General features: G+C 47.8%; 1 protein-coding gene across 1 annotated transcript; it reads right to left on the reverse strand.

Annotated features, from left to right (window-relative positions):
- LOC132571760 (zinc finger protein 605-like) lies at positions 1-24,627 on the reverse strand. The gene is made up of 13 exons (XM_060238554.1): positions 24,487-24,627; positions 18,811-19,110; positions 17,680-17,797; positions 16,289-16,359; positions 15,959-16,085; positions 14,134-14,247; positions 8,185-8,310; positions 7,333-7,458; positions 6,803-6,883; positions 3,943-4,062; positions 2,926-3,490; positions 1,202-2,310; positions 1-62 (listed from the first exon to the last, which is right to left on the reverse strand). Exons 1-13 carry the CDS (start codon positions 24,625-24,627, stop codon positions 1-3), a joined length of 3,060 nt encoding a protein of 1,019 aa, XP_060094537.1.
- Between the last annotated feature and the right edge of the window lie 366 nt (positions 24,628-24,993).

Below are 24,993 nucleotides of genomic sequence, written 5' to 3' on the forward strand. Positions count from 1 at the left end.
TCAGGATTCCTCTTGTCGTCTTCTCTGCTGAACACTCACCCCCTTTTCTTTCTTTTCTCCACCTACACATGAAAAGATGCCACAAACTGCAGGTCTGGGAAGGGGCGGGGGAGAGCAGTGTGATGATGTGTTAAGGATAATCTTCCTGAAGTTGGCATTAGGAAATTTTGGTGTTTGAATTACCCCCACCTTCAGGTTTTTGCTTCTAAACTTCTGTCTATGTTTGGCCAACGTATCTTTGTGAACAGTTTTTCTGTATTAAATCCCCATAAATCAAAAGCATGTTCTCAGTGTAGAGATACACTTCTAAACAGGATATTCAAGATTGCTACAGCACAGACATTGACTTCAGATTCTGATGCAATAATTCAGAACAAGAGGTGTAAATTATAAAAGCTTGCTACATAAAGGAAATACTATTAATCTTTTAAGCATGTTTGTAATTTTAGTTTAAAAAATGATTAATTAGGTTTTCCTGTGTTTATATGTCAGGGACTTGGCTTAACATTTATGGCATGCATGGCCCAGCCCGACACGGTGACGTTTAGGTCAGATCTGACCTCATAACAAATAAGTTCGACACCTCTGGGTGAAGCAGTTTAATGATTTCTCCTTGTGTGGGCTCTTTGATGACTTTGAAGATGGCCACAATGATGGAATCTCTTGCTGCACTCTCAGCATTCAGGAGGTTTTTCCCTTGTGTGCATTCTTTGGTGCTTCTGAAGATGGCCTTTCAGTCTGAATCTCTTCCCACACTCTGAGCATTCAAATGGCTTCTCCCCTGCGTGGGTTCTTAGATGTTCTTGAAGACTGCCATTCCGACTGAATCTCCTCCCATACTCTGAGCATTCAAATGGCTTCTCCCCTGTGTGGGTTCTTAGATGCCTTTGAAGATCGCCACTGAATCTCTTCCCACACACTGAGCATGCAAAAGGCTTCTCCCCTGTGTGGGTTCTTAGATGTTCTTGAAGATTGCCATTCAGACTGAATCTCTTCCCACACTCTGAACATTCAAAAGGCTTCTCCTCTGTGTGGGTTCTTAGATGTTCCTGAAGACTGTTACTCCGAGTGAATCTCCTCCCACACTCTGAGCATTGAAAAGTCTTCGTCCCTGTGTGGGTTCTTAGATGGCTTTTAAGAGAGCTATTGTGACCGAATCTCTTCCCACACTCTGAGCATTCAAAAGGCTTTTCCCCTGTGTGGGTGCTTAGATGTTCTTGAAGATTGCCTTTCCGACTGAATCTCTTCCCACACTCTGAGCATTCAAATGGCTTCTCCCCTGTGTGGGTTCTTTGATGGATTTTAAGATAGCCACTCCGACTGAATCTCTTCCCACACTCTGAGCATTCAAAAGGCTTCTCCCCTGTGTGGGTTCTTAGATGTTCTTGAAGACTGCCATTCTGACCGAATCTCTTCCCACACTCTGAGCATTCAAAAGACTTTTCCCCTGTGTGGGTTCTTAGATGTTCTTGAAGACTGCCATTCCGACTGAATCTCCTTCCACACTCTGAGCATTCAAATGGCTTCTCCCCTGTGTGGGTTCTTTGATGGATTTTAAGATAGCCACTCCGACTGAATCTCTTCCCACACTCTGAGCATTCAAAAGGCTTCTCCCCTGTGTGGGTTCTTAGATGTTCTTGAAGACTGCCATTCTGACTGAATCTCTTCCCACACTCTGAGCATTCAAAAGGCTTCTCCCCTGTGTGGGTGCTTAGATGTTCTTGAAGATTGCCTTTCCGACTGAATCTCTTCCCACACTCTGAGCATTCAAAAGACTTCTCCCCTGTGTGGGTTCTTAGATGTTCTTGAAGACTGCCATTCCGACTGAATCTCCTTCCACACTCTGAGCATTCAAAAGGCTTCTCCCCTGTGTGGGTTTTTAGATGTTCTTGAAGATTGCCATTGTGTCTGAATCTCTTCCCACACTCTGAGCATTCAAAAGGCTTCTCCCCTGTGTGAGTTCTTAGATGGCTTTTAAGAGAGCTATTGTGACTGAATCTCTTCCCACACTCTGAGCATTCAAAAGGCTTCTCCCCTGTGTGGGTTCTTAGATGTTCCTGAAGACTGTTACTCCGAGTGAATCTCCTCCCACACTCTGAGCATTGAAAAGTCTTCGTCCCTGTGTGGGTTCTTAGATGGCTTTTAAGGGAGCTATTGTGACCGAATTTCTTCCCACACTCTGAGCATTGAAAAGGCTTCTCCCCTGTGTGGGTTCTTAGATGTTCTTGAAGATTGCCATTCAGACTGAATCTCTTCCCACACTCTGAGCATTCAAAAGACTTCTCCCCTGTGTGAGTTCTTAGATGTTCTTGAAGACTGCCATTCCGACTGAATCTCCTTCCACACTCTGAGCATTCAAATGGCTTCTCCCCTCTGTGGGTTCTTTGATGGATTTTAAGATAGCTATTCCGATTGAATCTCTTCCCACACTCTGAGCATTCAAAAGGCTTCTCCCCTCTGTGGGTTCTTAGATGTTCTTGAAGATTGCCATTCTGACTGAATCTCTTCCCACACTCTGAGCATTCAAAAGGCTTCTCCCCTGTGTGGGTTCTTAGATGTTTCTGAAGACTGTATCTCCGAGTGAATCTCCTCCCACACTCTGAGCATTCAAAAGGCTTCTTCCCTGTGTGGATTCTTAGATGGCTTTTAAGACAGCTATTGTGACCAAATCTCTTCCCACACTTTGAGCATTCAAAAGGCTTCTCCCCTGCGTGAGTTCTTAGATGTTCTTGAAGACTGCCATTCCGACTGAATCTCTTCCCACACTCTGAGCATTCAAAAGGCTTCTCTGCTGTGTGGGTTCTTAGATGTTCTTGAAGATTTCCTTTCTGACTGAATCTTTCCCCACCCTCTGAACATTCCAATGGCTTCTCCACTTTGTGGGTTCTTTCATGCAGAAGGAGCTGTGATCTACATCTGAAGTACTTTCTGCACCGGAAGCATTTATATGCCTTCATTGTAGACTGCTTTGGAAAACGGCTATTACGTTTTCCTCCCTCAGAGAACGCCATTCCAGTCTCTGAGAATATAAATAGTTTCTCTCCTGAGTGAATCCTTTGTTGTCGAACAAGGTCTAATTTCTCTGAGTAGCTCTTCCCACAGTCTGAGCAGTTGTAAGATTTCTTTCCTGTGTGTATTCTTTGATGTCCACGGAGCTCTCCTCTGCAAGTCATGATCTTTGCACACTCCAGCCGTTGATGGATCTCTTCTCCGCTGTGCATTCGTAAGTGGTTATTATACTGGGATTGATCTGAGAAGTTGATTCCACAAGCCAAGCACTTGTACGTTTCCTTCACCATGCAAATTAGGTCTTGGGAATCCTCCCTTTGGCAAGGAGTGGGTTGACCCCTCTTCTTGCCTTTTTGGCTTCTTTTCTTTCTCTTAGGTCCGCCTTGATTTTGGAAGTTGCCTCTCAAGTCTTCATTCTTGACTTCATCCGGCAATAGAGGACGCAGTTCCTCACCCTCCTTATTCCTCTGATCGTCTCCGGCTGGAATAAAGAAAATTATCCTGTTAGAGCCCACCCAAGGAGGTCTGATCTGCACCCAAATTTCCATCCATACTCCAAATATTCCAGTGGCTTCTTCCTGCTGTATACAGAAGTGTATGATAATATACAATTTAAAACTACATTAAACCTCCTGGATGAAAAATGATTGCTTTGGACTCCCCACTTGTGTGACTTCTTTGTTGTGAAATAAGGGCTCTTTTCACACTGAAACTCTTTCTACTATACAAACAATTGTATCATTTCTCTCTTGAGTGAATTGGTGCTTACAAAATGAGGGTCTTTGCAAAGGCCATGCTTTCATATTCCCTGGAGTGGATTCTCTGGTTAGGATGGAGGCCTTTGTTCCTTCTTTTCGAATGACCTTTCTTCTTGGACTGGGATATCATGGAAACCCCCTGCTTGGCTAGGAATGGGCTTCTCCCTCCTCTTACCTGTGTGGCTTCCCTCCTGTCTCTGTGGTCCATCTCCATCTCCCAGGTTTCCTTCAGCATCTTCATTCTTGGCTTTTCCCAAAGGGAAACCATGGAATTCCCCAGCTGTCTCCTCTGCACCTGCTGGTGGAATAAGGGAAAGAGGTTCAATCAGCACCCAGGCAAGGAGCCAAGACACCAGTCAGGCACAGCTCAAGAATGGAGCTGCATTTCTTTTATGAGATCTGCTTTCCTCCTAAACTGAGAAACTGATTAAGTCTTATCTCCTTCCGGGTCCTTCTGAAGAGCTGTTCTTATCTTCTGCCCACCTCTCCTCTCCCTAGACAACCCATATGTATTTGAAGGGGAAAAATGGCAAAAAATCATTCCCCCACTTTTCCCTGGAGACCAAGCCTTATGAGGAAAGGCTGAGGGACTTGGAGAAGAGGAGGTTGAAGGGGGGAGGGGACATGATTGCTCTCTTGAGGTATTTGAAGGACTGTCACTTAGAGGAGGGCAGGGAGCTGTTCCTGTTGGCAAAATAGAAGAGGACTCGCAGTTGTCCCGCCCAGCCCGGGTGGGGACTGCGTGGAGCAGACCCCCCCGGCGCCTGCCAGCCGTTCCAAGCCCTCGTTGTCACCCCAAGAGCCTTCCCCACCTCTCCAAGCCCCCATGGCGGCCCCACCCCTCACCTCGACTGACGGGGCGACAGCAGCCACCCGAGCGACGCCTCCCAGACGGCGAGCCCGGCTTCGAGTCCGCGAAGTCTGGCCAGGGCAAGACGCCGGGGAGCAAGAGGGAGAAGCTGAGCCCAGCACCGGGCCAGGAGGGGGAGAGCCGTTCATCTCATCGCAGTGCGAGACGCTCCATCGCAGCACGCAGCCGAGGGCTAGGACGCCCGAGGCATGCCCAGTCAGCCCAGCCCCGGCGCACCTCTCCCGGGCGTCTGGGGCTTTGAAGGGGGGAGGAGCCAGAGAGGGGCAGGACCCGGAAGGGGGAAGGTGGGGTCGGGAAGCATAAAAGGAGGGAGGGAGGAGGTCGCTGAGGAAGCTGGCTGATGCGCAAAGAGGCTGCCTCGCGAGAGAGAGGGACAGGAGCCACGGCACAGCCAGGAGGGGAACGGGGGCCTGCGGTGAAGTAACCCAGCGCCCACCCCCCTGTTTCTGAGACCTCCGGGGAACGCCCCAGAGTGCCCGGGAGGGGCAACGGCGACGCCGGGAGACCGGGAGGGGTACCGAAGACCCGACAGCAGTCATGGGTTTAAACTAAGGGTGGGAAGGTACCGGCTGGATATTAAGAAAACCTTTTTTACAGTAGTTGTTGTTCAAAAGTGGATTTGACTCACTAAGAGGTGGTGAGCTCCCCCTCATGAGCAGTCTTTAAGCAGTGGCTGGACAAACACTTTTTAGGGATGGCCCCCCCCGCCCACACCAGGAGTTGAATGTAGAGTGCGCACGGCACGATGGTCTGCTGGCCCAGCCAGCTCCCTCTGAAGGAGGGAGGGGGGAGGGCAGGGCGAGGGGCAGGCTGAGCGTTCTTGCTTGGCCTGCTCTTCACCGAGCCCTCCCTCCCCCTTTAAAGGGAGCTGGCTGGGAAGCGGCTACCTTCATGCTTCTTCCTCTGTTCCGATTTTGGCAAGTGGGCGGCCGCTTCCCAGCCAGCTGAGTCCCTCTGAAGCGGGGAAGAACGCTGGGCCCACACCTCACCCAGCCCTTTCCCCCCCCCCCAAAGGACTGCTATTGTGACTGAATCTCTTCCCACACTCTGAGCATTCAAAAGGCTTCTCTCCTGCGTGGGTTCTTAGATGTTCTTGAAGATTGCCTTTCCGACTGAATCTCTTCCCACACTCTGAGCATGCAAAAAGCTTCTCCCCAGTGTAGGTTCTCAGATGTTCTTGAAGTTTGCTACTCTGACTGAATCTCTTCCCACACTCTGAGCATTCAGAAGGCTTCTTCCTTGTGTGGGTTCTTAGATGACTTTTAAGACGGCTATTGTGACTGAATCTCTTCCCACACATTGAGCATTCAAAAGGCTTATCCCCTGTGTGGGTTCTTAGATGTTCTTGAAGACTGCCATTCTGACTGAATCTCTTCCCACACTCTAAGCATTCAAATGGCTTCTCCCCTGTGTGGGTTCTTAGATGCCTTTGAAGATCGCCACTGAATCTCTTCCCACACTCTGAGCATTCAAATGGCTTCTCTCCTGTGTGGGTTCTTAGATGTTTTTGAAGCTTGCTACTCTGACTGAATCTCTTCCCACACTCTTGAGCATTCAAAAGGTTTCTCCGCTGTGTGGGTTCTTAGATGTTCTTGAAGATTTCTTTTCTGACTGAATCTTTCCCCACACTTTGAACATTCCAAAGGCATTTCCCCTGTGTGGATTCTTTCATGCAGAAACAGCTGTGATCTCTATCTGAAGTTCTTTCTGCACTGGAAGCATTTATATGCCTTCATTGTAGACTGCTTTGGAAAACGGCTATTACGTTTCCCTCCCTCAGAGAATGCCATTCCAGTCTCTTAGTGAATCCTTTCGTGTCGAACAAGGTCTAATTTCTCTGAGCAGTTCTTCCCACAGTCTGAGCAGTTGTAAGATTTCTCTCCAGTATGTATTCTTTGATGTCTACGGAGCTCTCCTCTGCAAGTCATGACCTTTGCACACTCCAGCCATTGATGGGTCTCTTCTCCACTATGCATTTGTATGTGGTCATTATATTGGGATTGATCTGAGAAGTTCATTCCACAAGCCAAGTACTTGTATGTTTCCTTCACCATGCAAATTAGTTCTTGGAAATCCTCCCTTTGGCAAGGAATTGGTTGACCCCTCTTCTTGGTATTTTGGCTTCTTTTCTTTCTCTTAGGTCCGCCTTGATTTTGAAAGTTGCCTCTCAAGTCTTCATTCTTGGCTTCATCTGGCAATAGAGGACGCAGTTCCTCACCCTTCTCATTCCTCTGATCATCCTTGGCTGGAATACAGAAAATGATCCTGTTAGAGCCCACCCAAGGAGGTCTGATCAGCACCCGAATTTCCATCCATGCTCCAAATATTCCAGTGGCTTCTTCCTGCTGTATACAGAAGTGTATGATAATATACAGTTTAAAAGTACATTAAACCTCATGGATGAAAAATGATTGCTTTGGATTCCCCACTTGTGTGACTTCTTTGATGCGAAGTAAGGGCTCTTTTCACACTGAAACTCTTTCTACTATACAAACAATTATATCATTTCTCTCTGAATCGGTGCTTACAAAATGAGGGTCCTTCCAAAGGCCATGCTTTCATTTTCCCTGGAGTAGATTCTCTGGTTAGGATGGAGGCCTTTGTTCCTTCTCTTTTCGAATGACCTTTCTTCTTGGCCTGGGATATCACGGAAACCCTGTGCTTGACTAGGAATGGGCTTCTCTCTCCTCTTACCTGTGTGGTTTCCCTCCTGCCTCTGTGGTCTGTTTCCATCTCCCAAGTTTCCTTTGGCATCATCATTGTTGACTTTGTCCAAACGGAACCCCTGGAATCCCCCAGCTGTCTCCTCTACACCTGCTGCTGGAATAAGGGAAAGAGGTTCAATCAACACCCAGGCAAGGAGCCAAGCCAACAGTCAGGCACAGCTCAAGAATGGGGCTGCATTTCTTTTATGAGATCTGCTTCCCTCCCAAACTGAGAAACTGGTTAAGTCTTATCTCCTGCCGGGCCCTTCTGAAGAGCTGTTCTTATCTTCTGCCCACCTCTCCTCTCCCTAGACAACCCATATGTATTTGAAGGGAAGAAATGGCAAAAAATCATTCCCCCATTTTAACCTGGAGACCAAGCCTTATGAAGAAAGGCTGAGGGACTTGGAGAAGAGAAGGCTGACGTGATTGCTCTCTTGAGGTATTTGAAGAACTGTCACTTAAAGGAGGGCAGGGAGCTGTTCCTGTTGGCAGCAGAGAAGAGGACTCGCAGTCATGGGTTTAAACTAAGGGTGGAAAGGTACCGGTTGGATATTAGGAAACCCTTTTTTACAGTAGGAGTTGTTCAAAAGTGGATTTGGCTCCCTAGGGAGGTGGTGAGCTCCCCCTCATGAGCAGTCTTTAAGCAGTGGCTGGACAAATACTTTTTGGGGATGTTCATGTGATCATCTGGAGAGCTACCATTGGCCACTCCTGTTCTAGATTGATCCTGCGTTGAGCAGGGGGTTGGACTAGATAGTCTGGATGGCCCCTTCGAACACTGTGAAGCTCTTTCAATTGTCTGCTCCTGACAATTAATTACAAGAAGTTATCAAGATACCCGTGTGCCTTCCCTCCTGCCTCTGTGGTCTGTCTCCATCTCTGAAGTTTCCTTCAGCATCTTCATTCTTGGCTTTTCCCAAAGGGAACCCCTGGAATTCCCCAGCTGTCTGCTCTACACCTGCTGCTGGAATAAAGGAAGAGTTTCAATCAGCACCCAGGCAAAGAGCCAAGACATCAGTCAGGCACTGCTGAGGAACAGGGGTGTATTTCTTTTATCAGATCTTTTTCTCTCCTGAATTTAGAGTCCGGTCACATTTTATCCCTGCCAGGCCCTTCTGCAGAGGTGTTTTTATATCCTGACTCTCCCTCCTTTCTCCAGACTTCCCATATATATACTTTAAGGGAAAAAGTGTCAAAGAATTGTTTCCTCTCCCCATTTCCATTTGACTTCCCATGCAGCCCAAGTTTCCATCTGAGTTGCCGTGCAGCTCTTGATATTCTGTGCTTGACGGTTACATACAAGAAGTTATGAGTTTCCTTGCAATTGTGAACAGATTTGAGTTTCCTTGCAACAGTTATGAGTTTCCTTGCAACTGTGAAGCCTCCCCCAGATACATGTTTCACCAGGGGACAGGGGCGTGGAGGAAGAGAAGTCAGGCACTCATCACATGAACCCCACAGTTTAAAGGAGGACTCCCACTGTTTTTGGAAGGGTGCCATTTGTTAGGAGGGCAGGTAACGAACACTGAGAAAACCCACCCTGCAGTGCAGAGACACCTTTCTCAAGCTCAGAGCCACTGTCTTGCTATTTCTGAGCCATTCTCTACACCTTAGCTGGGCTTGTCTATTATCTAATGCACAGCCATGTCTGAATCATGCAGACATTTCTGCTTTTTGTAGCGGCAGAGTCAGCCTGTCCCTCCAGAAAGAAGCACAACTTATTGTCAGCAATAGCCAGAAGACTGGCTTATTAGGCCTCAAGGTCATTAACTTTTTACAGTAGAGTAAGGCCCTCTGGAACCCCATCCCGGAGGAACCTGCAGTATCAAAAATTCCAGATAAGACTCCAGAAGTGTCTCTCCTGTTCCATCCTCTCAAAACACTTGCAACCAGGGATTTTATTTGTAGCCAGAACTCTTTTGCATATTAGGCTGCACCGCCCTGATGTAGCCAATCCTCCTGGAGCTTACAGTAGGCCCTATAAGAAAAGCCCTCCAAGCTCCAGGAGGATTGGCTACATCAGGGGTGTGTGGCCTAATATGCAAAGGAGCTCCTGCTACAAAGAAAGACCTGCTTGCAGCCAGAGTTCCCTGTAAGCTGCACAAGGGGGCGTTGGCACAGAGGTTTTCAGCAGGCCCCTCACAGGTTTCTGTTCTCTGCTCAGAAACCATGGAGGATGGGGGCACCTGCTTTTGAGGCCCATAGAACTGGACTCCCTGGTCCAAAACTTGGGAAGGTTCTTGAGGGGAGGCACCAGCAGCTGTGCTGCAACTTTGACAGCTCCATCAGAGTCCCAGATACCCCCAGAAAGATTCTCCAGTTTGTAAGGTTAGGCAGGATTGTGACAGGGATTGTTCCTCCTCTGTTATACTTGACCTGTGATGCTGGTTGTCATATTTCACTTTTAAAAAACAACAATGAAGTAGATTCCAAGAGCTTCTCCCACCACCAAGAGCCAGTATCTTTTCTAAGGCTCAGCACAGGGAAGATCTACTAATATAGTGGACTGGAGTGGGTAGACCTATTCCCCAGAGGGCAGGTCTACCAACATACTGGTAATGGACAGGTAGACCTGGTCTCCAGAGGCCAGACCTGCCAATATAGTGGACAATGACTGGTAGGCCTGGTCTCCGGAGACCAGGTCTACCATTATAGTGGAGAGAGTTGGGGTAGACCCAGGGCCATTTTCGAGTAGGGATGCACAGGAATGCAGTTCCTGCTAGCTTGGTGTCAGGAGGGTGTAGCTCGATATCCAAATGAGATCCTGCTGGGCCTTTTCTACAAAAAAAATCCTATGTGAAACGTTTTCACGGCAGACGTTTTACGGGGTAGTTTGCTATTTCCTTCCCCAGTCATCTACACTTTCCCCCCAGCAAGCTCAGTCAGAGACTGTAATTCGAGGTGCATAGCTTGTAAATGAGCTAAAACATCTTCTAGAAAATTATTGGGAAAAACATTCAGTTTCCTGGGTACTTGAATTAATATTTCATTGCAGCAAAGGAAGGACCTTTTCCGTCCCACGAAGAAGAAAACTGCAGATTTATACCTTGCCCTTCTCTCTGAGAGACTCAAAGTGGCTTACAAGCTCCCATATCTTCTGCCCCTCACAACAGACACTCTGTGAGGTGGGTGGGGCTGAGAGAGCTTTCACAGCAGCTGCCCTTTCAAGGACAGCTCTGCAAGAGCTTTGGCTAACCCAAGGCCATTCCACCGGCTGTAAGTGGAGGAGTGGGGAATCAAACCCGGTTCTCTCAGATAAGAGTCTGCACACTTAACTACTACACCAAACTGAACGCTGGTGGACCAAAGCACTTTCTGAAGGACCTGATACCACTAAGTCTTTGGTGAGTTCTTGCTTTATCACCAATATCCAATGCTCCACAAATCCATCAGATTGTGCATGGGAAGGACAGCTATGTTGCACCGTGAGGGTCGTCACAGCAGCGACTGCCTTAAATCCTGCTGAAGCAAAACTGAGACTCCTGTCTGCCAACTCCTCTGGACAATGATCTATATAAATTTGGACAGAGAAGTATTTATAGCCACATGCCAGAGGCAGGGGATCCATGTCCATGTTAAGAATCTCAAAAGGCTGAGTGTCTTCGGGAAGGGCGCCTGGGTGAAGGTTCGGCTATAGTTGAAGGATTTACCAACAAAGCAGATTTGCAGCTATCAACAGAGTGGGCGACATGTTTAGCCAGGCTGGTCCACCAAAATTTACCATGGAGCACACTTAGTGATGCAAACACTGGACATTATTATTATATCAGCCACTGCATCATCCATCCAAACTGGAAGTCAAGCTGAGCATTCCTCGGTCTGCTAAAAGCGAGCATTGTAGGGCTAAACAGTCCAGTGATGCAAAGAGTGGGCATTATTACATCACCCCTGCATCATGCAGGAAACCAGAGGTCAAACTCAGCAGCCCTCACTGTGTTCCAAGCCAGCCAGAGGGCCACAAAGTTCAGCGATGCAAACATTGGGCATGATCAGATCACCCACTAAGTGTTGCAGCACAGTGGCCCCCAACTTTTTTGGCCCCAAGGCCGGCCTGCCCCCTGCTGATCAGCTGATTTGCCAGGAAAATTGCCCAGTTTCTGTCAGAGATCTCTCCATGCCAACTAAGAGGGTGTCTGCTCTGGGAGGGGAAGGGAAGGGAAAGGAGATTCTAAGTTGCTCTGAGACTCCAAGTGAAGGGCAGAGTATAAATCCAATCTCTCCTTCTTCTAATGCCTAGTTCTCAAGGCCAACCCGGTCACCCAGCAGCCTTGGTTCTACTGCCTTGCTGCACATGTGTGTCTCAGCACAAATACCTGGGCTTTTTCAGCACAGGGGCTGATTCAGGCCATCTCTATGGGAAACTTCTGTTTTTAAGTATCGATGATAAACCTGAACCTTTTGGCAGATGATTTCAGACTTTCCCTGGTGTCATTCTTATGTGACACGATTCGTACTGACAGCAGGTATGGTATACTATTTAGAGCAGGGATGTCATCCATGTGGCCTGGGGGCTGCATCAGGCCCAGAGGGCTTCTATCAATCCCCGGAGCAACTGGCTGTCGTCTGCTTCCTTCTCCCTCTCTTGTTTCCTTCTGCATCACAGCTTGCTTTGCAAGGTTTCCTGAACCACATAGGAGCTACAGAGCAAAGCCTCTATTTTCTCCTTTGGCTGAGGCGCCTCCCTTGGGAAAGAGGGAGAGCTTGCTTTGCCAGGTTTTTTCAATCACACAGCAGAAGAAGACGATGACTGCAGATTTATATCCCGCCCTTCTCTCTGAATCAGAGACCCAGAGCTGCTTACAATCTTCTATATCAGGGGTGTCAAACATGCAGGTTGGGTGCCGAATCAGGCCCCCGGATTTCTCCCTATCAGGCCCCTGAGCAACTGGCTGTCAACTGCTTCCTTCTCCCTATATCTTGCTTCCTTCTGCATAACAGCTTGCTTGCAAAGCTTGCTCAATTGCACAAGAGCTACAGAGCAAAACCTCAATTTTCTCCATTGGCCGAAGTTCTTCCCTTGAGGAGGAATAGCTTGCTTTGCCAGGCTCGCTCAATTGCACAGCAGAGCTACTGAGCCAAGCCTCTCTTCCTTCTATTGGCCTGGGGAAGGAAGGAAAGAGCCAGAGCTTCCTTTGCCCAGTTGCCTTGATCCCATGGAAGAAATAAAGGAAGAAGAAGAAGAAGAAGAAGAAGAAGAAGAAGAAGAAGAAGAAGAAGAAGAAGAAGAAGAAGAAGAAGAAGAAGAAGAAGAAGAAGAAGAAGAAGAAGAAGAAGAAGAAGAATTGCAGATTTATATCCCGCCCTTCTCTCTGAATCAGAGACTCAGAGTGGCTTACAATCTCTTCTATCTTCTCCCCCCCCCCCACAACAGACACCCTGTGAGGTGGGTGGGGCTGAGAGGGCTCTCACAGCAGCTGCCCTTTCAAGGACAACTCTGCAAGAGCTATGGGTGACCCAAGGCCATTCCAGCAGGTACATGTGGAAGAGTGGGGAAACAAATCCGGTTCTCCCAGATAACAGTTCGCAGACTTAACCACTACTGAGCCCTAGTGAAGTGGTGAGCTCCCCTTCATGAACAGTCTTTAAGCCTCTCTCTCTCTCTCTCTCGGCTTGGCTTCGCGAACGAAGATTTAAGAAGGGTGCAATAGTCCACGTTTGCTGCAGGCTCGCTGGTGGCTGACAAGACCAATGCGGGACAGGCAGGTCCGGCCACAGTGGCTGCAGGGAAAAGTCTGATTTGGGGTTGGTGCTGTCTTTGCACACTTTGTGAGGCAGGTGCATGCCTTTTCTTTGTTGTTATTTTTCGACCGCAAGTAAGGATGCCCGTTGACCGCGGCTAGCCAACTGGGGTGGGGGAGACGAGCTTTGTTTAGGCCACCTTTTCTAGGCCCCTCTCCGTGTGGAGCAAGCAGTGCTGTCCCTAGATAAGGCTGCTTGGTCGTTCAGGGTGCTGCCGAAAGATGCTTTCGTCTCCGGGTTAGCATCAGGCGACCAATATCCTGAACCGCCTACATGCAGGATCGGGACTGCGGCTTCCAGTGGCACCTTCCACCTGCCGTTTCGCCCCTTGCCTATCGCTGCAGGACTTGATGCGTTGTGGATATGCCCTTCAGGCCTGCGCAGAGGAATTTTTTAGGTGAAGCGCAGTGTGCGCGGTACTGGCTCCACCCTTTCACCTGGGGGTCATCTGCCATGGCCCAGTAAGCCGGGACGCCGGCAGTGAGTCCTCCAGGTGGTAGGTGTTACATTAACGAGCTCTATCTGCCCGGGTTTGATGTTAGAGTTTTCCTTCTCTTAGGCTGACGAAGTTGGTGGGCCCAGCCTGCCCATCCGGTTATACCGCCGGACAATTCGGTCGCACCATGACGTAGCAAACTCTGTGAAAACGGGGGGGACCAGCGAGAAGGTGTTGCTACGGATGCAGTAATGCAGGAGAGGCCATTGCAGTGACCATCTGCCAGGCATAGCCAGACAGTGACCACGCGGCATTCACTACACCGGGAGAGGAGAGGCTATGTATTGCGCATGCACTTTCCCTGGGGGGGTAGGATTCCCAGAGGGAGCCCACCCCCCACCACCCCCCAGTCTTTAAGCAGCGGCTGGACAAACACTTTTTAGGGATGCTCTAGGCTGATCCTGCATTGAGCAGGGGTTTGGACTAGATAGCCTGGATTGCCCCTTTAAACGCTGTGAAGCTCTTTTGATAGTCTGCTCCTGACAATTAAAACACAAGAAGGTATCAAGATACCTCTTCCTTGGCAAGGAAAGGGCTTCTCCCTCCACTTACCTGTGTGGCTTCCCTCCTGCCGCTGTGGTTCATCTCCATCTCTCAAGTTTCCTTCAGCATCTTCATTTGTGGCCTTTCCCAAAGGGAACCCCTGGAATTCCCCAGCTGTTTCCTCTACAACAGCGGAGATGGGGACCACGGAGGTGAAACAAGCCAGAGAAAAACAACAAAATTACTCGGTGTAGAAAATAGTTCTCTATGTAATCCACAAAAGGCAATTTCTGAGCAGTGAATAATAATTCAATGGTGCAGAAAGAAGATCATCCTATGCACGACACAACTACTGTCCAAAAACTATGTCACATTTCAACTGTAGTCCAATGAATGATAAAAGATCCAGTCCAATTTTGTTTCTTCAAGGGGCGGTCTTTCGTATTCATAGGTTCAGTGGAGCAGAGGTGCCATAATTCATTTCCTGGCTTCCCAAGTTTCTATTTTGTTATAATTCATTTTTCAGGAACACCACGACCAATTACAATCCGTCAGCATTTGGTTGGATTGTAATTGGAAGTGGTGTTCCAGAAAAATGAAGTTTTCAGAAGGCCCCTTGCAGCTTTCTGTTCTCTGCTTAGAAACCATGGCAGATGAGGGCACTTCCTTCTGAGGCCCATAGAATTGGACTCCCTGGCCTAAAACTTGGAGAGGTTCTTGAGGGGAGGCAATTGGACTCTCTGGCCCAAAACTTGGAGAGGTTCTTGAGGGGAGGCACCAGCAGCTATGCCGCAAATCTGATGCCCCTTTCTCAAAATAACAGCCGCATCAAAGTTCCAGATACCCCAAGATTGTTTCTCCATTATAGCCTATGGGGCAATGACTATAAGGATCTCCCTGGGCTACAATGGAGCTGGGGGGAAATAATTCTCTTGCACACCCCAATTATGCTTTTCAGTATGATTCGTAAACTGCCTTGAAGGGGAAGTGGGATATAAATAGCTGAATAAACAAGTAGATTGGCAGGTTGATAACATTTAAGCAGCTTCCTGTTTGTTAGGTTAGGCAGGGTTCTAACAGGGATTGTTCCTCCTCTGTTACACTTGACCTGTGATGCTGGTTGTCATATTTCACTTTTAAACAACAACAAAGTAGATTCCAAGAGGTTCTCTGCCCAGAGTGCTGGTATGTTTTCTAAGGCTCAGCACAGGACAGATCTACTAATGCAGTGGACTGGGGTAGGTAGACCTGTTTCCCAGAGGCCAGGTCTACCAACATAGTGGAAAGGGGCAGGGAGACCTGGTCTTGGGAGGAGGAGTGGAAGGAGGAGGAGACTGGATTTATACCCTTCATTCTCTGAAGCAGTCTCAGAGGAGCTAATAGTCTTCTTTCTCTTCCCCTCCGCACAAAAGACACCCTGTGAGATAGGTTTTCTCCCTTTCTCACAATACAAGAACTCGTGGGCATTCGATGAAATTGCTGAGCAGTCCGGTTAAAATGGATAAAAGAAAGTACTTCTTCACCCAAAGGGTGATTAACATGTGGAATTCACTTCCACAGGAGGTGGTGGTGGCTACAAGCATAGACAGCTTCAAGAGGGGATTGGATAAAAATATGGAGCAGAGGTCCATCAGCCACATTATGTTGGACTGGATGGGCCATTGGCCTGATCCAACATGGCTTCTCTTTTTATGTGGGTCTGAGAGAGCTCTGACAGATACTGCTCTCGAGCAGAACAGTTCTGAGAGAGTTATGACTGACCCAAAGTCACTCCAGCAGTTGCATGTGGAAAAGTGGGAATCGCACCGAGTTCTCCCACGTAAGAATCCACGCGCTCAACCGCTACACTAAACTTGGCAAGTGTGCACCCTTGCCCCCTAAAAAAGATCCTTACCCAGAAAGGCCACGCTCCCATAGTTCTCCTTCATGACTTCCCTGTAGAGAGCTTTTTGGCCCGGATCTAGCAGGGCCCACTCGGCCAGGGTGAAATACACGGCCACATCCTCAAAGGAAAAGGGACACTGAAAGAAAAAAAATCAGATTCTGTCATTCCAGGCAGAGACTGCCTTCTCCACAGGGGGCATTCTGGGAGGGCGCAGGATGTAGTGTTTGGTATATGTGAACAAAACGGGGTTCAGAACCTCCCTCTCCTTTGTAAGCAGGACCAAAAACCTCCTTGAGAAAGGAGGGGGTACCTGACTGTCCCCTATTCTTCCTGCCTTACCTGGACCAGAGGTGGAGCAGCCGTTTCCACTCCTCTGCAAAGGTGACGGCTCAACAACGTCTCTTCGCTGCCTGCAAGGGAGACAACATGGAAAGGATGAATTGGTTGCTTCTTTGAATTCTGTCTCACACATCCCTTTTCCCAGGGTAGTCACACCTTGTCTTCTTTACGCTCAAGAAAATTTGTAATGATGCGATTTTAGTGCACCAGCCAAGGCTCTGGAAACTAGAGTATTACCAATAGAGTTCCAGGGTGTCTGTTAATGCTCTGACTTCACATCCAAGCATCTGGATCAGGGGTGGCCAAACTTGCTTAACGTAAGAGCCACACAGAATAAACATCAAATGTTTGACAGCTGCAAGGCAGGAATATCAGATGTGTGAGAGCCACAAGGATGGAAATAGATGGGAAGAGGGAGGGAGAGGTGGAAAGAAAGCAACTTTAAAGGCATTCTTCAAGCCGCCAGCAAATGCCTTCTAGAAGCTGGCCAACATGGTAGTGAAGGTTTTGAGAGGCGCACAATACGCATGAAAGAGCCACATGTGGCTCCTGAGCCAAAGTTTGGCCACCCCTGATCTGGATGGAAAAGACATCGACATGGCATCACCCCCAGCCCACACTCCATCCTCAAATGTCATGGCATCCCAAGTCCACTATCCTCTTTCTGACAGATGCCCCTGGAAAGCCTTGTAACAAAACCAAATCATGGCCCCAACAATGGGGCTCCAGAGGGATGCTGCCCCAGAACATTATGGGATGTGTGTTTGTAAATCGTGGTCAAGTCCCAGGTGAAGAAAAGCCTAAGAGTCCGCCGTTTTCTTAAATACTAACAATTTTTTTGGAAGGGTACGAGCTTTCGTGAGTCCCTAATCACTCTTTCAGATCGCAGTGTGAGATGCAGCTGACTTATCGTGAACTCACAGGTATTCAAGGCCAGAGGTAGGATGTCCTTGCCTGCCTCTGCAGGGCACCCCTCAACTTTTTTGGTGGTCTCCCCTGCAAGAACCCACTAGGGCTGGCCCTGCTTGGCTTCTGGGATCTGATGAGACAGGGCTCGCCTCGGCCACCCAGGTCAGCAGAACATGGAGCCTCCATTTATTCACCATGACTAAGGGCTGCACCCAGATTTCTCTTCCTGTTATTTTGGGAGCCATTTTGAGACCCTCCAACGAAAGGAAGGTGAGAGACAAAAATTTTAATTAATGTCAAATAGGACGGAACTGCCTTCCAGCAGTCTGTCTACTCCCCCTTAAATTGGGTGGCCGTCCTTACATCCTCTGGCACTACGTCAAGCCTGTGGAGTCTGCAAAAATATTCTGTCCTATCTTGAACCTTCAGCTCAACAATCTGACTAATTACACCAATCCCATCTGGGGAATGGACACCCTTACCACTTGAGAGGGCATCTCCGGCATGTTCCTGGGCCTGCGCCCTCTGACCTTTCTCTGATGGAGGACCTCCTTCTTCCTCAGAGAACTTCGCTTCCATCTTCATGGATCGTCCCCACATCTGAAACAACAGCAAGTGAGGCAGGTAAGAAGGAATGGAACAGGTGGAGGAGATGGATCCTGACCCACTCCCAGTCTCCTTATTCCTGCATCCAGCATCAGAGCTGCTTCATCCACAGGGGCAAGAATCAAAATTGGGTTTTCTTCCCGGCTTAGTGAAAAATCTAGAGGTAGAAATATCCAAGAAAAGATGGGAACAACACACTGAGGAATTTTAGATAGTGAAGGGAAAGCTGCACTGAGAGCAACTGAGAGAAACTAATCATCAGAAGTAGATGGGATATCAGTACACTCATTTATTTGAAGTTCTACAAAAAAGGGGCCCTCAAGAACATGCTAACAAATATGGAAAACAAAGCAATGGCCCACAAACTGGGAATGTTTAATTGATACTCCAATTCCAACAAAAGAAGGCATAAGAGAAGCCATGTTGGATCAGGCCAATGGTCCATCCAGTCCAATACTCTGTATCACACTGTGGATAAAAAAACCAAGTGCCATCCGGAGGTCCATCAGTGAGGCTAGAAGGCCTCCCACTGTGACCCCCCGCCAAGCAACAAGAGGCATCAAAGACAGCAGCAACTACTGGACCTTCCCATTCATTTCTTGTGGCATCAATAAGATGCTTATAATGTTACAACAAAGTCTGTTACCATTTGTGGAACGAGAAATGCCAGATGTTCAGGCTGGATTCAGAAAAGGCAAAAGCACTGGAGATAAGATGGCAAATATATGTTGGTTTTTGAAGCATACAAGTGAATCTCAGAAGAAAATCAGCCTGCGTTCCATACATTACACCAAAGCTTTTGACTGTGTGGGTCATGAAAAACTATGGCTGGGTGTGCCACAACATCTGATTGCTTTGAGCAGCAACCTGTGGTCTGTTCAAGAAGCCACTTTTAGGACAGAATATGGAGGAACAGAATGGTTCCCACAGTGGCAAAATTGCAAATATCCGACAGGAAGCCTTAGCATAAGATCATTAATTGAACCGAATGAAAGAAAGCCCCTCACCTGCTCTGCCTGCCTCTTCTCCTCTGCCTGACTCAGGAGGAAACCTTCGGCCAGGGCCACCGCCTGGGAACTGGTCTCTGGCCCACATCCTCTGACCCAGCACTGCATTTCCTGGGGCAGGAGAGTCAAGAACTGCTCCAGGATCACCAGATCCAGGAGAAAGCACCGGCCGAAAGGCGGCAGCCCGACCCCCCTCCCAGCACGAAGGAGTCTTCCTCCCCCGGGATCCCGCCTGGGCCTCCCTTCGACCTCCCCGGCGGAGAATTTCATTCCCCTTTGCAAAGTCAGTTCCCGCGGGCGCTAACAGACGAAAATACAAATCAGAAAATCGCCTTTTAAAAGTATTAAGCGCCCCGCCACAGGATTGCAGCAGGTCTGGACTAGAAATGGACTTCAAGGACTTACTCGAGAGCGAAGCTTCCCGGGCTCCGGCTGCAGCCGCTGCTGTTGCGCCCCCCAAGCCCTCCCTGCTCCCTTTCCCCCGATTCAAATGCAAATCCTTCCCTCTTGCTCGGCCTCTCTAGCAAACGGCTCGGCTGCCTTAACCCTGGCGGCGCTGCAGGCAAAGGAAAGGAAGGAAGGAGAGGCTTTTCCTGCCCTCCCCGTCGGGAGCAGCGCCCGGGAGACCTTGCTGGACGGGACGGGACTTCAGCCCGGCTGCGGCAGCCAGAGGCGCCCCGTGCAGCTCAGTGGGATTCCTCTGGAGTAACTCCCCGCCCAGGGCTGCGCTCCCTCCCGGGGAAACCCCTCCCCCAGGCTGCTCAGGCCTCTCCAAAAGCCGGGGTGCGTTTCTGGGTGTGAGTGGGCTGCCTTCCTCCGAGGGAAGGGGCTCGAAGATGGCCTGGGCAACCTGTGTTCCTGCCCATCTCCCAAGCCCCTTCCCCTCGCGGTTTCCCCTTGCAGGCGCTGTGGGACAAGACTTATAGGAACCAGGCACCTTTGGGGGGGGGGGGGCAAGTGGTGGGCACCCACTGGCAATGAAATGCCTTGGATGGCTGCCGTGTTCCCCTACAGGTTTCTCAGCCTTGTGGTTTGTGGAGTCAGATTTGTATCCATTTCTCCCTGGGCATCGGGGCTGCCTGTCCTGTTTGCAGACAGCCGAAGGGCCTTGTTGGCATTTGATGGCATATACCGGGGTGCCCAAACTTGCTTAGCGTGAGAGCCACATAGAATAAACATCCAATGTTTGAGAGCCACAAGACAGGAATATCAAGGTGTTTGAGAGCCACAAGGAAGGAAGTAGATGGGAAGCGGGAGGGAGAGGTGGAAAGAAAGCAGCTTTAAATGCATTCTCCTTCTAGAAGCTGGCCAACAGGGTAGTGGGGGCTTTGAGAGCCACACAATATATATGAAAGAACCACGTGTGGCTCCTGAACCACAGTTTGGCCACCCCTGACATATACTATGCTAGAAGATGAGCAAGTGAATGAGCCGGAGATGCTGTAGTTGGTGTTGTTGGGTCCAGGGATTGTGTTGCCTGGGTGTCTGTGGCAGCAAAGGTGCCATTGGGGTTTATTGTGAGCTCTGGTGCCAGTGTCCATATTCAACTAAGATGTTGTGTTATTGCGGGTGAGTTGTTTGAGGCTGCAGGGTGAGATGCTTTGTCTGTGCACAAGGAAAAGTTTGCTTCATACTGTTTGTGAAAGAGAACTGTCATTGTCCAGTAGTTTGTTTAATTATAATGAGGCATTATAAGTCGCTATGAGACTCCAAGAGGAGGGCATGGTATAAATCCAATCTCTCTTCCTTCTTCTTCTTCTAATGCCTAATTCTCAAGGCCAACCTGCTGACCTTTTAAATAAAAATCATTAATTTTGTTTGTCGGAGTCCTCTAAAAAGTTTAGATCTTTGCTACCTGGCATTACATTACATGACACACACAGCCCAGCCCATCAAAGTCTCATTTATGTCAGTTCCAGCCCTCGTAACAAACAAGTTTGACATCCCTGATTTAGACCATCAGGCTAGGATCAGAGAACGCCATGTTCAAATGCCATTCTGCCAGAAAACTAGCTTCTGACTTTGGGTCCAATTTGCATTCTCTCAACCTTATGAAATATCATAAGACACCTGTGTTGGGGGGTTATATGGGATACCGAAAAACTCCATACTAATTGATTTAAAGGACATCTTACGTTTCTACTTTAAAAAGAAGCCCCGTGGGACTTTGACATGCTGTGACAGTTTCACCCACTCTCAGGATTCCCTTCATCTTCTTCTCTGCTGAACACCCACCCCTTTTCTTTCTTTTCCCCACATACACATAAAAGGATGCCACAAAACGCACGTGAGAGGCGGCGGAAGCAGTGTGATGATGTCTTAAGGATAATCTTTCTGAAGTTGGCATTAGGAAATTTTACCAGATCAAGGATCCAAATTACCCCCAACTTAAGGCTTTTGCTTCTAAACCTCTGCCTATGTTTGGGCCAGCATATCTATTTGAACTGCTCGTTTCTGTAATAAATCTCCATAAATCAAAAGTATGTTCCCAGCGTACAGATACACTCCTAAACAGGACACTCAGGATTGCTACAACACAGATATTGAATTCAAATTCTGATGAAATAATTAGGAGCAAGAGGTGTCAATTATGAAATGTTATTGGTTTTTAAGGTTTTAATTGCTTAAATATTTGTTTTTATACTGAAAATTGTTTAATTTTCATGTTTGATCAATTTTGGAAGCCGCCCTGAGCCACTTGTGGGAAGGGCGGGATATAAATCTCGAATAAATAAATAAAATAAATAAAATTATAAAAGACTGTTAAATAAAGAACATACTCTTAATGTTTTAAGGATGTTTCTATTTTTTTTAAAAAATATCATTAATCAGGTTTGCCTGTGTATATCTTCAGGGACTTAGCATTACATCCTATAGTATACATAGCCTAGCCCAACAAAATGACGTTAAGGTCACATCCGGCTGTCGTAACAAACGAGTACAACCGGGAAAAGCAGTTCAATGATTTCTGCTTCTGTGGGTTCTTAAATGAGTCTGAAAATGGCCACAATGAAATCTCTTTCAACACTCTCAAGCATCCGGATGCCTTCTCCCGTGTGCATTCTTTGGAGCTTCTAAAGAGTTCCACTCTGACAATCTCTTCCCACACTCTTAAGCATTCAAAAGCTTTCTCCCCGAGTACATTCTTGTTTTTAAAGACTGACTTTCTGCCAGAAAACTGGCTTCTGACCTTGGGCCTATTGCATTCTATCAGCCTTATGAGATATAGCAAGTCTGTGTTGGGGAGTTAAATGGGGTATGGATTAACTCCATACTCATTGTCTTAAAGGGCATCTTATGTTTCCACTTCAAACAGGATCGACGTTGGACTTTTACATGCTGTGACAATTTCCCCCACTCTCAGGATTCCCTTTGTCGTCTTCTCTGCTGAACACTCACCCCCTTTTCTTTCTTTTCTCCACTTACACATGAAAAGATGCCACAAACTGCAGGTCTGGGAAGGGGCGGGGGAGAGCAGTGTGATGATGTGTTAAGGATAATCTTCCTGAAGTTGGCATTAGGAAATTTTGGTGTTTGAATTACCCCCCACCTTCAGGTTTTTGCTTCTAAACTTCTGTCTATGTTTGGCCAACGTATCTCTGTGAACAGTTTTTCTTTAATAAATACCCATAAATCAAAAGTATGTTCTCAGTGTAAGGATACACTTCTAAACAGGATACTCAAGATTGCTACAGCACAGACATTGACTTCAGATTCTGATGCAATAATTCAGAGCAAGAGGTGTAAATTATAAAAGCTTGCTACATAAAGGAAATACTATTAATCTTTTAAGCATGTTTGTAATTTTTGTAAGGAAAGCCCCCTACTTTTCATACATATGGACATCGTGATCACCAGTATGGTTGCCAGGGTGCCTGGAGTTTTGACTCTCACACATCTGCTCTAAGAAGTGGACTTTGCTTACAGTTTCTAAGGTTTATGTGGATACTATAAGCCTCAGCTTTGCAGCTGCATTCTACATCTCTGATGGGTGTTAGCCAGAACTACAGACATGCTCCAGCTACTCCTTGTGTGCCCAGTCTTGGCCGCTGCAGTAAAAGAAGCCATACCACCATGAATTGTACAGGCAAGCAGTTTCCAGCCTGTTTCTATGAACCAAAGGCTAACACCACCAGAATCCATCTTGTTTTCCTGATTCCATCTCCAGCATCTGCTTCAGCTTTTGCATAAGGCAATCAAGCTTATCCAGGCGTGGATCCTGCCAGACCACTCAAGCCTTTGTCTAAAGAAACCCAGGACAAAGACTGGTGCCAGGAAGAAGATAGAAAAAGAGGAAGACCATCTCCTGCGAGAGCCAAGTCTTTTGTCTAAACCGGGTGATACCTAGGTCAATATTTGATTCTCTATTGTCACCTTTTCAGATAAGTCCATCTAATCTTAAGTGTTCCCCGCTCAGTAATCACTTCTATTCTGTCACTTTGGAGCCTGCCCCACGGCCTGTTTCAATCTGAAAGTTCTTTCAGGTACACAGGACCGAGGCAAGTTCATTGGTCAAGACAGGTACCCAATTAGGTGTCCCCAAGGAACTTTCTATTGGCTCTGCAATAGTCCAGCCTGTCGGTGCGGGAGTTAGCAGAGTGAGCTTGGTGACCTGCCCGACACAGGGCTCCAGGAAAGAAATCAGCCAGACACCTGCAACTAGTGCCAAAATAGTGTATTTACAGATATATACAATAAGTGCTCACTAGTGCAGTCCAATATCTTACTTCAACAGACAAAATGCTCGCCTACACACCAACTCTCAGAGAGAGACCTGTGTGTTCCACACACAGTCTTCTTATAGTTCTACCAGCCAATCCTGGCTGTGCACTGTCATGCTGACTCAGCAGGTTTCTTCTCTTGGCTTCTGCCGGCTCAAACCGGCCTGCTGATAAGGTCATTGTGACCTAGCATGCCTGCTAGATCACCAGCTGTCAAAGCATAGCTGTCAGACTGGGTTTACATAGATTCATTACACCAACACACCTCCTAATCTATTGAACCCAGTACACCCAACCACTGTACACAGTTTTCATGTTCACTTGCAGTTAAACATTTTGTGAATATATCAGCTGCATTCTTTTCTGATGTACATTTCATTATTTTTATCAGGTTTTTAGCCGCTGCTTCCCTCACGTTTTGATATCTGATGAGTATATGTTTGCTTTTCCCTCGAGCAGCTTGATTCTCCGTCAACTCTTTAGCTGCTGAGTTGTCAGTATACACTGAAACTGGCAGATTTATAGGTAAGCTGAGATCCTTCATTAGTTGTACTGCCCACTCTATGTTGAGCACGCACTCGTTGATGGCACCGTACTCTGCCTCACAGGTACTGCATGCCACTAGGGTCTGCTTGGTGGCTTTCCATACCAACAGGGCATCTCCCAGGAATATTCCAATTCCTGTGGTCGATTTTGCTTTGGGCCGGTCCCCCCAGCTCGCGTCGGCATAGGCGCGTAGTTCAGGTTTTTCTCCCACTCTGAGGGATAGCTTACGTTCTGACGTTCCGCTGAGGTAACGCAGTACCCTTTTGGCCGCCACCCAATCTTTGTGGTGGGGCTCAGCGTTTTTCTGGCACAATATATGTACCGCATAGCTAATGTCGGGCCTGGTCCAGCATGCTAGGTGCAATAACGACCCGATTAGGGACTGGTATAATTGCACATTCTGGAATACCTCACCTTCGGGTTCCTTGCTATAACCTGTGGTCATGGGTGTCTGCACACTGCTAGCCTCTTCCATACCATACTTAGCTAGCAGCGTTCTCACTTTGTTACTCTGGGACAGTTCAAAGCAACCATCTGCCCCCCTCGACATTTCTACCCCCAGGTAATAGCTCACTGGTCCAAGATGTTTGATAGTAAACAACTTACTAGCTGTTTCTTGGAACCATTCTAACTGTTGGTTGGAATCCACTAAAACAATCAGATCGTCCACAAAAATGAGGACGACTAATCTGGACTCTCCCACCACCCTGCTGAACATGCAAGGGTCTGCCAGATGCTGGTTGAAACCTACTTTCATCAGTGCTGACTTCAAACACTTGTACCACGTGTGCCCGGCCTGTTTCAAGCCATACAAGGCTTTGTTTAGCTTTAACACACCACCACCCCCATCAAAACTGGGGATTTGTTCCATGAACAGGTCCTGGTCTAAGGGGGAGTTCAAATAGGCTGTTTCGAA

Source organism: Heteronotia binoei, chromosome 5, assembly GCF_032191835.1.
Source record: "Heteronotia binoei isolate CCM8104 ecotype False Entrance Well chromosome 5, APGP_CSIRO_Hbin_v1, whole genome shotgun sequence".
In the NCBI taxonomy this organism is placed as follows: Eukaryota; Metazoa; Chordata; class Lepidosauria; order Squamata; family Gekkonidae; genus Heteronotia; species Heteronotia binoei.